Below are 16,499 nucleotides of genomic sequence, written 5' to 3' on the forward strand. Positions count from 1 at the left end.
GTGGTTCTTTTACAATAAATAAAATAATAGAAAGATGAAAATATTTTTACAAAATAGAGTAGTCAACGAAAATATATTTTCATGAATGAGACGGGAGCGTCTTGCTCCTGAATTTGTAGCTCTCTCATTTTACCCCCAAATAAAAACTGGCGCATGCTATCATGGCATGGGGATGCGACGGAGAGAACAAAACCTCCTAGATATATTTATGCTGACTAGGACATTATCCAATTGGAATTGGGCAACGAAGATCAAACATATTCGGTTTACAAGGTCAAAACAGTCATTTCAGGTCTTCTTCAATTAAAAGACAAGGCTAATGTGGGGTCCAGCTAAAAGGACTTCATCGCCTCCACTAAAGAAATACCCCCAAATATAAAGCTAATCAGAGAGACCGCCACGTGTCTCTCAATATCGGATCCGAGAAAATCATATAGATCCGGCCTAAAGAATTGAGCTCCCATCTTTAGATTCACCTCCACGTCAGCAAATCTTCTCCTACGTGTCACAAGTGGCACCTCGCCTGGCCTCTGCACCGTCACGTCAGCACGAATATTAGTAGAGTAATATCTTAGCCAAAGACGTATCTAAATTTCTCCCTTCTCTCTTTTTTTCTGCCTTTAGCCATCGCCGTTTCTCAACCAGTGAAAAAACTCCAAAAATCCCCTTACAGAAATTTATACATCTCCCTTTTCTCCATAAAGGCCAAACCCTAGAAGAAGAACTAAACTTGGAGCAAGATGAGTCTATAAGAATGGGATGAGTTAATTTGGACTTTATACACAAATTTGTTGGACGACTTCAATTTTTTTTGCTGAAGCCTTTTTTTTCTTTTAAATCGTTTGTAGTAGCAGCAGACAGTTTCTCTTTCTGATTAGTGAAGTCTATAAGGTAATTTTTGTGATCCTCCACCCATTTGCCTGGTTCTCAATTCTGTAGATTTGTCTCTGAAAATTGTTACACTTTTAGTTGTTCTTCTTTGTGTGATCTTTTTCATGTAAGGATAGGTTTATATTTTTGTTTTAAAAACAATAGAAAATGAACTAAAGTTTGGACTCAAGTAGTGGGTTTGTATATTGAGGACTAGTGAATTTTTTAGAATGTGAGATGCATTATTATTTTTTATAGTGAAACGTTGTGTTTGTAGTAAAGATCTTGATTGTTTGACTTCCATATGAACTGAATCACTGAATTTTGAACCCAGGGGACTGACAGTTAAGCTTTATGTTGCTATTCAGTTGATTTCATTTCATGCTGTAGAAATGTAATTCATTGCTTTCAAAATTTAATGAAGCTTGTGATCAATAATTATTTATTCTATAAAATAAAAAAATTACAAAAAAGGAAGCTTTTTGATTATTGATTAGGCTCAAGTTCAAGCCTAGGAAATTGAAAGTTTTCTAAATCAATTAAAGCTGAACTTATTATGATGGTGGATTTTGGATCTAGCACTGAACCTATTATGTCTTTTTAAGTTATGGGTTCATATCTACTATTTGTATTTCATGGATTTTTACCTATAAATTTATGCTCTATATCAAAAGTACTGAGATGACCCCGTGTCGGTATGCTAAATCCGCATCTGGGTGAGAGGAGGTTGTTTTTGGGTGCATACTGCATAAGGTTGAGCAAACCCGGTCTAGGTCTTTCTTGGGGTTCCATTTTTTAGATAAGTGGTTGTTTTTTTTCATAATTTAAGATGCATGCAAATTTTTGTGTAAGATAAGCACTTTGGTAGGATATTTGAGTACTTATCTCCCATGTGTGTTTCAGTATCACTTGTTTATAAATAAAATGTTAACGTGCATGAATTTTGGCTTAGGACTCATCGAAGAGCCACTTCATTGAAAGGTTTGTACTTGAAGACAACGGTATGTGCAATTTTTCTTCTAAATTAGAGGTTTTTGCACCAACTCAATCTGCTGCTTTATTCATCATTGGGCTTTTTGAATCTGGTTGATGAGGGGAGTTCGGATGGACTCAAATGGTCCCCCAACTAAAAGGTTGGTGGAACTCAATTGTCATAGTATACAGGATGGCCAGAATGGAGTAAGGGATGGAATTGCTGGCGATGGACAGGGGCTTTCAGAGGAAGATGAGTCAAGGATTAATGAGGATGTCGAAGGTGGGAATGAAACACAGAGGGATTTGGTACAAGTGCAGACTGTTCTACAAACACAGCAACAACAGCCTCCAGGGCCTTTGGTTAGGTGGGAGCGTTTTCTTCCTCTTAGATCCCTCAAGGTTCTGCTGGTGGAAAATGATGATTCAACTCGTCATGTTGTTAGTGAATTGCTACGAAATTGCAGTTATGAAGGTTTGTTGTTATTACTTATTTCCTCAAAAATTTCGTAACTCAACAGAGGCAACTTTTTCTTCCATCCAAGTGTCTGATGTGTATATCCTATACTTTTTTCTTCTATTATATTTAAGCATCAGTTAGCTGGAAGCTCAAGCAGGCAGCTGACGGTTGTCATGTCTGCTTCCAGCTCCCTGCTTACTCCATGATTTTACTATATCACCCTTAATTAGTTATTATATGTCATTTATGTATCAGAAAATTAATAATATTTAATAAAAAAGTAAAATGGACATTTATGACATGTTTCCAAGTGAAGTGCATTAAGGGGGTGATGGCAGGGTATTGGTTGAGGACGTTCACATTAAAAGAAGATGACAGTCATATTTTCATAGACTTTTGAATGACGAGGGGGACATAGACATTGTGTTACGGGATTGGAATAGCCAAAGAAGTGTCGTGATTCTGGTTTTTGTCGGCGTTTTAAGGTGGAGGAGGTCAGAGAGGCTATTTGCAAGATGCGAAGGGGTAGGTCGACGAGGCCTGACAAGATTTCGGTGAATTTTTTGGAAGTATAATGGTGGGCAGGTTTAAGGTGGTTGATCGAATTGTTTAACTACATTTTTCAAGACGACAAAGATGCCCGAGGCGTGGAGATGGAGTACGATGATTCTTTTATATAAGAATAAGGGTGACATTCATAGCTGTAACAACTACCGAGGTATTAAGTTGTTGAGTCACACGATGAAGATTTGGGAAAGGGTGGTTGAGCGGAGGTTGAGGAGGATCGTGTCTATTTTGGAGAATTAATTTGGATTTATGCCTGGTCGCTTGACGATCGAGGCAATTCGCCTGGTGTGAAGACTAGTGGAGCAGTATAGGGGGAGGAAGAAGCCTTGCACATGATGTTCATCGACTTAGAAAAGGCATACGACAAAGTACCTAGGGAGGTTCTTTGGAGATGCTTGGAGGCGAGGAGGTCCTGGTAGCTTACATCAAATCGATTAAGGACATGTATGACGGAGCGAAGACTCGAGTGAGGACAGTGGGAGGGGATTCCGAGCATTTCCCTGTCTTAACAGGGTTGCATCAGGGATCAACTTTCAGTTCATTTTTATTCGCCTTGGTGATGGATGTGTTGCATAGGCTCTTGGTTATGGATTTGGGTATAAAGAAGAATAGAAAGAGGAGGACTAAGGAGTGTAGACCGAGAATTAAGTGGGGCGGCCTGACGCCAGTGAATGCATGGGAGATAGGGGAGAGGTTGGCGGGAATGGGGGTGTGGGAGTGTAGGGGGGACGTGGATAGTATGTGGGACAGGGCGGCAAGGTGCATCAGGGAGAATGCAAGTGAGGTGTTGGGTGTTTCTAGGGGCCGGGCCGGGCACCGTCGGGGGGATTGGTGGTGGAATGAAGAGGTGGAGAAGAAAGTGGGGACCAAGAAAGGGGCGTATGCTAAGTTGGTGGAAAGTAAGGACGAAGAGGAGAAGCGGGTAAACAGGAAAGAGTACAAGCTAGCGAGGAAGGAGGCGAAGTCAGCAGTCACGGCAGCTAAGACGGCCGCTTTTGAGAGCTTGTATGCAGGGTTACAGGAGAAAGGAGGGGAGAAAAAGTTGTTTAGACTCGCTAAGGCTAGGGAGAGGAAGGGTCGTGACCTCGATCAGGTGAGGTGCATTAAGGGGGAGGACGGTAGAGTGTTGGTGGAGGACGGCCACATTAAGAAGAGATGGCAGTCGTATTTTCATAGGCTCTTGAATGACGAAGGGGATAGAGCTATTGTGTTAGGGGAACTGGAGCACTCAGAGGAGTGTCGGGATTTTAGCTATTGTAGACGTTTTAAGGTAGAAGAGGTTAGACAAGCTGTTCGCAGGATGCGAAGGGGTAGGGCGACGGGGCCGGATGAGATACCGGTAGAGTTTTGGAAGTTCATTGGAGAGGCTGGTGTAAGGTGGTTGACTGGATTGTTTAATGAAATCTTCAGGACGGCAAAGATGCCCGAGGCGTGGAGGTGGAGTACCATGGTCCCTCTCTATAAGAATAAGGGGGACATTCAGAGTTGCAATAACTATAGGGGGATTAAGTTATTGAGTCACTCTATGAAGATCTGGGAGAGAGTGGTCGAGGTGAGGTTGAGACGGATAGTGTCTATTTCGGAAAACCAGTTCGGATTTATGCCCGGCCGCTCGACGACGGAGGCAATCCACCTGGTGCGGAGGTTGGTGGAGCAGTATAGGGAGTGGAAGAAGGATCTGCACATGGTGTTTATCGATCTGGAGAAGGCATACGACAAAGTCCCCAGGGAGGTGCTTTGGAGATGCTTGGAGGTGAGTGGAGTACCGCTGGCATATACCAGAGTAATTAAGGATATGTATGATGGAGCGAAAACCCAGGTGAGGACGGCGGGAGGAGACTCAGAGCATTTCACTGTCCTGACAGGACAGGATTGCACCAGGGATCTACTCTTAGTCCCTTTTTGTTTGCGTTGGTGATGGATGTGTTGATGCGGCGCATTCAAGGGGAGGTGCCGTGGTGTATGCTTTTTACAGACGATGTAGTGCTGATAGATGAGACTCGAGGGGGTGTGAATGACAAATTAGAGGTGTGGAGGCAAACTCTTGAGTCTAAAGGGTTCAGGGTGAGCAGAAGCAAGACAGAGTATGTGGAATGCAAGTTTAATGACGTGAGGCGGGAGAATGAGGTAGTAGTAAAGCTGGAAGCACAGGAGGTATGTAAGAGGGATAAGTTCAAGTATCTTGGGTCCGTGATCCAGAGTAACGGTGAGATTGACGAGGATGTCTCGCATCGTATTGGGGCGGGATGGATGAAGTGGAAACTCGCGTCGGGGGTGCTGTGTGATAAGAAGGTGCCGCCCAAGCTTAAAGGCAAATTCTACAGGGTGGTAGTCCGTCCGGCCTTGTTGTATGGAGCGGAGTGTTGGCCAGTTAAGAACTCCCACATCCAGAAAATGAAGGTGGCAGAAATGCGGATGTTGCGCTGGATGTGTGGACTGACTAGAGGGGATAGAGTTCGGAATGAGACTATCCGGGAGAAGGTTGGTGTGACTTCAGTGGAGTGCAAGATGCGGGAAGCACGATTGAGATGGTTCGGACACGTGAAGAGGAGGGGCATGGATGCCCCGGTCCGTAGGTGCGAGAGGCTAGCGTTGGATGGTTTTAGGCGGGGTAGGGGTAGGCCGAAGAAGTACTGGGGCGAGGTGATTAGGCGGGACATGGAACAGTTACAGCTCACCGAGGACATGACCCTAGATAGGAAGGTCTGGAGGGCGCGAATTTCGGCAGAGGATTAGGGCCAGTTTGGGTCGCTAGTGTAGGGAATTACTTGAAGGGGGTTTTATTCCTGTTATGATTCCGTCTTCCGTGTTCCATGTTTTATTACGAATCTGTGTGCTTTCCTTTGCTTTCCTCTGTTTTATATTACTTATGGGTGCCGTATTTATGTTATGTAATCTGCTTCTGTGCTTTACTATGTGTTTGTGTGGTATCTCGTGTTTTGAGCCGGGGGTCTATCGGAAACAGCCTTTCTACTTCATCAGAGGTAGAGGTATGGACTGCGTACATCTTACCCCCCCAGACCCCACTAGGTGGGAATACACTGGGTTTGTTGTTGTTGTTGTTGTTGTGTTGGTGATGGATGTGTTGATTCGTCGTATTCAAGAAGAGGTGCCTTGGTGTATGTTTTTTGCGGATGATGTTTTGATTAATGAGACGGGGGAGGTGTTAATGATAAATTGGAGGAGAGATTGATGAGGATGTCTCTCAGCGTAATAGGGCAGGATGGATGAAATAGAGGCTTACCTCGGAGGTTCTGTGCGATAAGAAGGTGCCTCCTAAGCTTAAAGGTAAATTCTATAGAGTTGCAGTCCATCCGGCTATGCTGTATGGTGGGGAGTGTTGGGCAATCAAGAACTTACATGTACAAAAGTTGAAGGTAGTGGAAATGAGGGTGTTGCGGTGGATGTGCGGACTTACTATAAGTGACAGATTTGAGAATGAGACTATTCGGGAGAAGGTGAGAGTGGCGTTGGTGGAGGACAAGATGCGGGAAGTGAGGTTGAGATGGTTTGGGCATGTGATACGGAGAGGCATTGATGCCTCAATTTGTAGGTATGAGAGGTTTGCCTTCGAGGGTTTCAGGCGGGGTAAGAGGAGGCTGAAGAAATATTGGAGAGAGGTGATTAGACATGACATGAAGCAGTTACAGCTTACTGAAGGTTTGGGGGGCGCGTATTAGGATAGAGGGCTAGTCTGTGTGGATGTCTTAGGCAGTAGTTAGGAGTACTGTGGTGTAGCTTCTCTAGTAATCTTAGGGCCTTGTGCATAGGGTAGAGCTCCTGGTGCCTTTGGTTTATTAGTGTATAATATTACTTTGTGAGTATTGTTCATCTGTGTTTTGTCCTTTCATGATTTATGATTACTTTGATTACTGTCTTTTTGTTTTGAGCTAGGGGTCTATCGAAAACCTCTCTACTTCTTCGGGTAGTGGTATGAACTGCGTACATTTTTCCCTCCCCAGATCCCACTATGTGGGAATATACTGGGTTTGTTGTTGTTGTTGATAATATGTTTGTTTCAGCTGCTTCAATTATAATTTTACTATATCATCCCTAATTAGTTATTATAAGTCATTTAAGTATTAAAAAATTACAACAACAACAAACCCAGTGTATTCCCACATAGCGGGGTCTGGGGAGGATAAAATGTACGCAGTCCATACCACTATCTTTAAAGAAGTAGAAAGACTGTTTTTGATAGACCCTGGCTCTATTAAAAAATTAATAATATTTAATAAAAAAGATAAAATAGACATAAAATATTAAATTAACTCTTGATGTTTTAAATTAATTTGACATCTTATATGAGTTCCACTTAAATTTTTTTCACAAGTATTTTTTATCGCAATTTTGTTATATCACTTCTAATTAGTTATTATAAGTCATTTAAGACATGTTTGCTTTGCTACTTCAATCGTGATATTTGATTGACTCGAAATTATATCAGTATCACTTAAATTTAAATAGAAGAAAAAGTATTATAAATCACAATAATTAAAATCTTAAATTATTTTATTGATTATCAATGCCACATAAGTTTGAATAAGGAGAGTATTGTAAATTACAATAGCTAACAGCTTAATATAGTAAATTACAATGCCAAAAAATATTATAAATTACAATATCTAACAACTTAAAAAATCTAAAAACATATTAAAAATATAATTAACTATCTAAATTAAATTTGTATCACATAAATTGAGATAAAAAATAACATATATAGCACGGGCTCTTGGGCTACCTAGTATTATTTATACGCTTCAATATGTATGTATATGCATATACAAACTCATATTAGCTTTGTACCTGGATTTTCGCAGTCATTTCTTTCCTGTTAATGATTTTACACATTTCAGTGCATCGCGCTGATCTATCTGTTACAGCTGTTAGTCTTGGTTTTAAATGTTTTATGAAGTAATTGACTTCAAAGATATGTGAATGTTCATGTTTCTAAAAAATATATGTTGACTTTTTAGTCAAACGTATTGTGAAACTAATTCATATTTCGTTTTCCTTTCCTATCCTGATGCTTCTAGCTGGGTGTATTTCCTGAATTGAGTTGCTGTGAACAGTATTGTGAAAAGCGCTCGCTTCGTCGCTTAAAGAGAGAAGCGAAGCGAGAAAAGTCACTCTAATGCCTTGAGGCGACTCGGTGATGAAAAAGCGCACGCCTCTGGGCCTGAAGTGAGAGGCGTGCTTAGGTAAAAACGATAAGAAGCTCGCTTTTAGGCCACTAAGTGTTTTTTTTTTAAATTCTGATTAAAAGAGTTGTGCTACTGTTTGACTTCTTTCAAAAACATTTTTTTCTTCTCTTCTTCGTTTCTCTGTGTCTCTGCGTCTAGTTTTTTTTTTTCCAACTGCTAAGGCCGCGTCTAGTACTTAATACTCTCTCTCTCTCTCTGTCTTTTTTTTCTGATTTGCATTAGGCTGAAATATTCTATTTTTTTCCCTCTGTTTTTTTTTAAAGTGTTTTTTGGTGTCTATGTTCTGTCTCTGTTTTCACTTTCACAGTTTTGTTTTCTTTTGTAGTAAATTCTATTTTTTTATTCAATGGCACTAAAAAGAATTGAAAGATTATGTTATCTATCAAGTTCTTGGCTATTTATCTATGCATATTTAATATTTTTAATTTTTTACTAAATAGCGCTTTAATTGAAAAAAGCGTGCACTTCGCTTTTCACTTCGGTGAAGCGAGCCCTCGTCGCTTTTTCCCGCCTCTCGCTTTTTAAAATGCTGGTTGTGAAATCTTACTTCTTGCTGTAAAATTTACTTGACCTCACCATTATCAAAAAATGTACTTGACCTATGGAGGGCAAAACGAGTGGATATCTGATAGGAATAAGAAACACAGCCAGATTGGATCCCAAATAATATAGCATATGGAGGCCCTAATTCTTATAATATTTGAAGAGAGAGAATAAGTTTATTATAATTTGTGCTATAAGTAATCAACCAACAGGAGAAGTTTATTGTCTATGCTACTTATCCCAGTCGTATCCAGTCCCAGTCCTTATCCAGTTGTCTGCTTAATTTTTTGGAGGGCTTGTTTACCACATTCTTTTAGTGAAATTTCTGATGAAACGATCTAGGTAATTCATCTTCATGAATTAAAGATGTCCTGGAAATTTGGGATTCTTGTCTTACCAGATTACCATATTGCCTTGTCAATCCAGTCCAAAAATTTGTCTCATGTATGCAGTAGAGCATAGCCTTGGTTTAACAAATAATGTAGTCTTTGGGAGATCCTATCCTTATGATTTCAGATGAAACAGTACAAAGATCGTTTTTGTTCTTCCATTTGACAACTCTTTCTCTGGTCCAACTCCATGCATCACATGGTCTTTGGATTTCTAATGACCAAGTCACAAGGTGATGTGAAATGAACTTCAAAGTTATGTTCAGAAAAGTCAGCTATTATTTCTTTTAGGTTGACTTGTAATAGTTATAAGTGGATGTGTGCTGTGGCGGTATATATATATATACATACATATATATAAAGTAATGAATTTGATTAAAAAGTTTGGGCACAAAAAATTCCGTATTAGGGGCATATCAAAAAGTGAGTAAAAGCACAAAAAAGTCCATATCAAGAGGCTTATCAAAAAGTGAGTAAAAACCCAAAATAGTCCTTTATCTTTGGGATGAGACTCAAAGTCATCCTTGTTCTTTAGCAACGACTAAATAGTCCTCTATATTTGCAATATTAGTGCACTTTTGGCCCTCTCCCAAACTTACCCTATTTTTTTTAAACATTGTTTGTCAACAATTTAGTGTATGAAATGTTCAGTTATCTTCCTCTTTGTTTAGTAGAAACTATAGCTCCATTTGAGAGAAGGTGAGGAGAAGACTGCGCTTTGTTCTGTTCAATCTAAATATCGCTGCACCTAAATGATGAAGCTACCTTTTCCTTTTCAGAACTATTCTCTATATTTTCAGTCATTTTTGCTTCAAAAGATATTAGCATGAAGCTCCCGCAAGTATGATATAAAACAAGTTCCAAATCTCAATACCTGAGAATGAATAAATGAGAGGTGATGTAACAAGACAAGGTCGAGCCTAACACATTGGATCGGAGCAGGGACGTACATGTAAATTAGGCATAGTGAACGAGCTGCTAGTATCCCTTAATCTTCGTCAATTTCTTAGCTGGTATTGGTATTCGTCTAATCACGATTCACTCCACATTCACCTATTCATAGAACAAAGAGTACTTCTCTTTCTTGTTTGAGTCGTATCTAATTAATAATTATTTAGCAGAAGGGCATCCCCATAAGGATATATGGAGTGGAAAGATCAAAAATAAAATAGTATCTAATGTTGCCAGGCTTAATCGAGTTGATTACACGCAAATCCAGATTTTGCTTGCCCGAAAAAGAAAAGAGATTTATTATATGTTTCCCTCCTCTTTAAGTTCTATACCAATTTATTGCCGATAAATGAAGTTGCAACGAAACAAGATTTTTGTGCTATTGCACTTGAAGTTTGAGGTGATGAACCTCTCGACATAAAAAAAGAGACGAAAGTTTAAGGGATGACCAAAAGTGTACTAATGTTATAAACATGAAGAATTATCAGTGCTCACAAGGTTGACTTAGAGTCTAAACCCAAAGATAAGGGACTATTTTAAGCCTTTTCTCTCAAAAAGTAGAGGACCTACAAAAGATATTATTTTCGACGAATGGTACCCAATCTGCTATACACAAAGGGACCTCATGGGCACCTCAATAAAAAACAATTAATAAGAGGCTATTCCTTAATTATACAAAGTTAATCTCTCTGCTTTTAATAACTCTTCTATTTCTTTATCTCCAAGTGATCCACATAAGCGCTAGTGGAGCAACATTCGATGCCCTGTGTCTTTCCTTTCAACCTTTCGCAATTTCTATTGATCGCTAACTCTTCCACAACACTTTGCATAACCCAATACAACACAAACTAACCCATATTTCCAAAACAATATCGAGACCACCCAAAAACGAAGGAGATTGTCAATGTCTCCATCCGAGCTCTTTCACATGAAGCTCCACCCAATGTATATAATCTTCATCCTTGTTGAGTTTTTCTCTTGTTGCTACCACTTGAAGAAGCACACTTTTTTTTAGTACCTTGGGGATTCAAATCAGTCTATGTGGGCATGCAGCCTCCTCTCCAACTAGGAGTTTTTCATAATACGACTTAATGAAAAACACTCCATTTTCCCTCCACTCCCACTTCCATACATTGTGGGTATCCTATGGTGTTACCTTGTTCATGAAGAAATTCAGTCAGCATGTAGAACTCAGCCTTTCATAATGTTGAAACTTGAAAGTTCCTCATGTACCTCAAATCCACCGAAACTTCTCCATGTTTGTGCCCTTCCGCCCTGATGGACTGTCATTTTCATTTTGGCATGAAATTCTGAAAATGTTTGGAATAGTAAGTCTCAAAATGTTGTGCTTGCACAACCTGTGCCCCAAAAACTTATTCTCCTCCCATCCTGACCTTGAATGAGACATAGCCACCCCATCTGTGTTTTGTGAATATTTTTTCCTTTAATTGGTGGGGGTGTATTCCTGTTATGATTCCGTATTCAGTGTTTCGTGTTCCGTGTTCCATGTTTATTACGAATCTGTGTGCTTTCCTCTGCTTTATATTCCTGCATTCCTGCTTTACTCTGTTTTATATTCCTTATGGGTGCCGTATCTATGTTATGTCATCTGCTTCTGTGCTGTACTATGTGTTTGTGTGATATCTCGTGACTTGAGATGGGGGTCTTTCGGAAACAGCCTTTCTACTTCATCAGAGGTAGAGGTATGGACTGCGTACATCTTACCCCCCAGACCCCACTAAGTGGGAATACACTGGGTTTGTTGTTGTTGTTGTTGTTGAAAGTAATAGTAGCACAATTATTTTGAAGGGTAACAAGACAGTACCAGCCTTCGTCAAGGGAATAACAAAGTTTGTTGTGTCATTATAATTGCTGCCATTTGTTGTTTCATTATAATTGCTGCCATTCTTTTCAAATTACACAGTAGGTGGTAAGGTTTTTATGTGAGTTTAGAATTTAGGCAAAGACAGAAGCCTATCTTTGAGTATGGTTTTTTCTGTTTTAAACTATAGTGAAGTAGATTGGTAACCAGTGTACAACACAGGAATAATCTAGCTTACTAGGCATCTGTTGTACTTTGAAAAAAAATATGAACTGAAGTAGGCTAGTTACTGAATTTTGTTAACTCCCCACATAGACTTGTTTTTGTTTCGTCATCTGGAGCTTGACAGGAGCCCAGTCCTTGAGTATGGTTCTCTGTTTTAAACTATAGAGAAGTAGATTGGTAACCAGTGTACAACACAGGAAGAGTCTAGTATACTGGGCATCTGTTATACTTTGAAAAAAATATGAACAGAAGTAGACTAGTTTCTGAATTTTTTTAACTCCCTGCACATCGACTAGTTTTTATTTTGTTATCTGGAGCTCCCCCCCGGGTCGCCTAAGGACTTTGTTAGCTTCTTGTTCTAGCATAAACTTAGGTAACAAAGCTAACAATACCTGTCGTATAGATTGCATCTACATGATGCCAAAAACCACCTCATAAAAATAATATGAATTAGTTGAAATGCAACTTGGGAACACAAGAATAGATGGTTGAATCATTGATTTCTAGAGTGAGGCTCCTCCTTTTCTCTAGACACCATTACTTATCATATCTGACTATTGACATATTCATTCACCTACCAAAGAGCCCCTACCTATGACACCTGATCCACCTAATGAAATACTAGACACCTCACGCTATATCTGCCTACTGGCAGCCACGAGGCTGTTACAACTATAAAGCTCCACAAATCCGAAAATCAAAACATGTCAATAGCAACACCAATCATAAATGATGGGCTCAGAAAGGTAATGAATCTTGCAAACAAAGCTTAGCGTGCAGACAAGAGAAACAAGACCAACAATGGTAAACACAACTACAATAATCATTCCCTCATAATTTCGAGTAACTTTGAGAATCCTGAACTTAGCAAGACCCAAGCTTAGTTGGGTGCCGATCAATCAATAACCTAGAAACAACAAATACAAGCACCAAGTCAGAAACAATCACCTGTACATTAGACTAATAGTGATCTCAAGGGGATTAACAAACCTTTTCCTTAGGAGTTTCGAAACGTTCTTGTAGCAACGATCCACATGAATCTTGATTGTGAAGATAGGTACTTTGGGCCGAACTCAACTCCAAAAGTTAGCTTATGAGGAGAGGATTGTCCAAGGCCATATAAGGAGTCTATCTTCGCATCACACAGACGGTGTTGGCCTCCAACAACCCCCCAAACCTCCAGTACGAAAATGCGTTTACTTTAACAAACATTTTTTGCTTTTCTTTATTCTTCCTTCATTCGAGTCAACTTGGTGATTGTAATTTCTAGTTTCTTCTTTTTTTTTTTTGCTACGGTTGTTGCTATAGAACTTATTTTTGTTCCATTTGTATAAATTGCTCTGCTTTTAGTCTGGCAAGTGCTACTAGAGGTTTTCTTGAGGAGCCTAGAAATACAAAGATTGATGGGTTGTTGAGATATGTTGAATCTCCAAAGTATCATAATAGCCAAGAATGCCCAATTTTTGGGTCAAATTTTGTAATTTGTGATTGAATGCTATTGGAGTCTGCTGGAGTCTCCTATGCAAATTTTTCTTTATTTAGGATTCTCTCTCTAATTGGATTCCTCTCCCATCTGCAAAGTAAGGCATAGGTAAGGTCTCCTCTTCTCTTTCTTTCTTTTCTTTTGTCTCTTGTTCTCTTTTGCTTTGGCTGGCTGTGTGTGGTCCAGTCTAGCAACATAGAGACAGATAGTAGGGGAGCCTTGAAGTAATGGGTAAAATTGCTGCCATGTGATCAAGCGGTCACGGGTTCAAGCCTTGGAAACAGTCTCTTGCAGAAATGCAAGATAAAGTTGCATTCCATACACCCATGCGGTGGGGCCCTTCCCGGAACCCTGAACATAGCGGGAGCTTTAATGCACAAGTCTGTCCTTTCTAGCCAGATAGATTTTTGGCCTTTCTCTATATAGTGTTCAGAGTGACATGATTCACCAACTTCGTAGTTGATTTTGACGTGACCTAGTTCCTTCGGCTAGCATTCTGGCGACCTAGTACTTGTCTGTGTAGTCCATGTTCAATCGTTCTACTTACCTATTTTTACATCTTATTTTGCATTTGCTTTGGTCTTTGTTCATCCCATATTGTCTACTTATTATGAAACCTTTATTTGTTTTTTCTATTTTGTTCTGTCGCTCGATTTCTCCTATTTTTAGTCCTTATTTAGCATTCGATTAGCATTTGTTTTCTTTTGGTTTTCGGTTTGACCAATATTAATTTAGGTATTGTACAATCTTTGTTGGTAATCCTATTCAGCTCAGTCTTAGTTCTGATTTTGCCCCTATTTTAGTCATTTATTCTGTTTATGTTCCTTTAGTCCTGATTCTCTAGTTTTTTTTTGCCTTTATTTATAGCTTATGCTTAGTCGCTATCCAAATTGTTTGCTTCACTAATTACTTGTTATTTTTACTGTACAACCTTTGTTTGTAATCCTTATTCAGTTTAGTCTTAGTTTTGATTTTGCCCTTATTTTAGTCATTTATTCAATTTATGTCTGTTTAGCCTTGATTTTTTAGTTTTTTTTGTTGCCTCTATTTGTAGCTCTTGTTCAGTCGCTATCCAAATTGTTTGCTACCTTGCTTGTTAATTGTATTTTCTTGTCGATTCTTGCCTTTAGTCTCTCCTTGCATATATTACCTCTTGACTTTGTACTTGGTTTAGTGTGTTCTTTAGTACATACTTGATTAGTTTCATCTGCTTTAGTGGCTTTGGTATGCGATGGTGGACTAAGGTCATGTCTCGGCTGGAGCCGGGGTCGAGGGTCAAGGGTGGTAAGTGGGTTAAAGGGAGCGTCTAGGTTGAAATTAAGGTTTTGGAACATAGGGTCTTTGACGGGGAAAGGCATAGAGTTGGTAAAGATCCTTGAGAAGAGGTAGATTACTATGGTTTGTGTTAGGAAATCAAATGGTAGGAACTAAGGCTCGAGTTCTTAACGGGATTATGTTGTGGTACTCAGGAGAGGCGAGGAACATGAATGAAGTAGGCATTTTAGTTGACATGGATCTTAGGGAGCAAGTAGTAGAGGTTATGAAGGGCAGTGATGGGATAATATCGATTATGATAGTCGTGAGAGGGCCTACTTTGAGAATTATTAACGTATACGCGTCTCAAGTAGGCTTGGATGAGGATGTCAAGAAGCAATTTTGGTAGGATTTGGATGATGTGTGCAGGGTATATTGCTCATCGAGAAGCTATTTGCGGGAGGGATTTCAATTGCCATATCAGAACAACCTCTTGGGGTTATGATGATGTGTATTGAGGTTTTGATTTCGGGGATCAAAACAAAAGAGGAGTCTCACTTTTGGAGTTTGCAAAAGCTTTTTAGTTGGTGATAACTAATTTGAGTTTCTAAAAAATAGGAGGATCACTTGGTTACATTCCGTAGTGTGGTAACTAGAACTCAGGTTGATTACTTTCTCCTTAGGAAGGGTGATAGAGGCCTTTGTAATGACTAAAAGTTATTCCAAACAAGAATCTTACAAGTTGACATACGCTCTTGACGACGGATTTAGAGATTAAGAAGAAGAGGACGTGGTATGACCAACAAAGGACTTTATGAGATGGCTTGTCTTTTGTTAGAACTCAGGCTATGAGGGAGAAGTCGGTGGAGATGGGGCTTGGTGAAGCAGTAGGAACGTAAGTAGTATGTGGGATAGGATAGCTAGTTATAGGGAAGCAACTAGAGAGGTGTTGGGGGTTTTGATCTGTAACTTTGGTGGATACTGAGAATTGGTGATTGAACGGTGAAGTCTAACGAAAGGTGAACTCAAAGAAGATGGCTTATGTGAAGTTGATGATGACCAAGGACGAGTGGGATAAGAAGACGAAGAGGGAAATATATAAAGTGGCGAGGGAGGAGTCTAAATTGGCGATTATGGAGACAAAAAGGTAGCTTTCGAATGCTTGTATGAGAAACTAGGGGACAAAGACGGAGATGAGAAACGATACAAGCTAGCAAGGCTAGAGAGGAAGGCTCGAGACCTGAACAAAGTGAATGTATTAAGAATATGAAGACTGAGTATTGGTGGACACTCATTAGACGATAGTAGTAGACATACTTCCATAAACTCTGGAATGAAGAAAGGGACATGGATATTGTGCTGGGAATGTTAGAGCATTCTGAGAGACGATAAAGATTTTAGGTATTTTAGGTCTATAAAGGTTGATGAGATTAATTGTCTTATTCATCGCATGAGTAGAGGAATGGTGAATAGGCCAAATGAATCCCGATCGAGTTTTGGAATAATATAGACAGATAGTCTTGGAGTGGCTAATTGAGTTGTTTAATGCCATTTTTAGGACAATTCGAAAAAATAGAGGTGGAGTACGATGATTTTGTTGTACAAAAACAAGGTTGATATTCAAAATTGTAACTAGGTTTCAAGTTGCTAAACCATGCTATGAAAGCGTGGGAAATTGGTGGAGATAAGAGCGAGGAGGGGTGTGTTTATTTTTGAGAACTAGTTTGGATTCATGTCGAGGCGATCTACCATGGAAGCT

At 39.6% G+C, this 16,499-nt stretch overlaps 1 protein-coding gene across 3 annotated transcripts in view; it reads left to right on the forward strand.

Annotated features, from left to right (window-relative positions):
• The first annotated feature begins 583 nt into the window (after positions 1-583).
• LOC107850219 (two-component response regulator-like PRR37) overlaps positions 584-16,499 on the forward strand; it is a 41,460-nt gene continuing 25,544 nt past the window's right edge. Inside the window, exons 1-2 of one of the 3 annotated variants that reach the window (XM_016694627.2) lie at positions 584-891; positions 1,823-2,317. In XM_016694627.2, the coding sequence (XP_016550113.2) occupies positions 1,960-2,317 (358 nt within the window). In that variant the 5' untranslated portion in view covers positions 584-891; positions 1,823-1,959. Of the gene's footprint in view, positions 892-1,822; positions 2,318-16,499 lie in introns of those variants that run through there. The other 2 variants (XM_016694629.2, XM_016694628.2) reach the window with 2 other exon arrangements.

Source organism: Capsicum annuum, chromosome 12 (genome assembly GCF_002878395.1).
Source record: "Capsicum annuum cultivar UCD-10X-F1 chromosome 12, UCD10Xv1.1, whole genome shotgun sequence".
In the NCBI taxonomy this organism is placed as follows: Eukaryota; Viridiplantae; Streptophyta; class Magnoliopsida; order Solanales; family Solanaceae; genus Capsicum; species Capsicum annuum.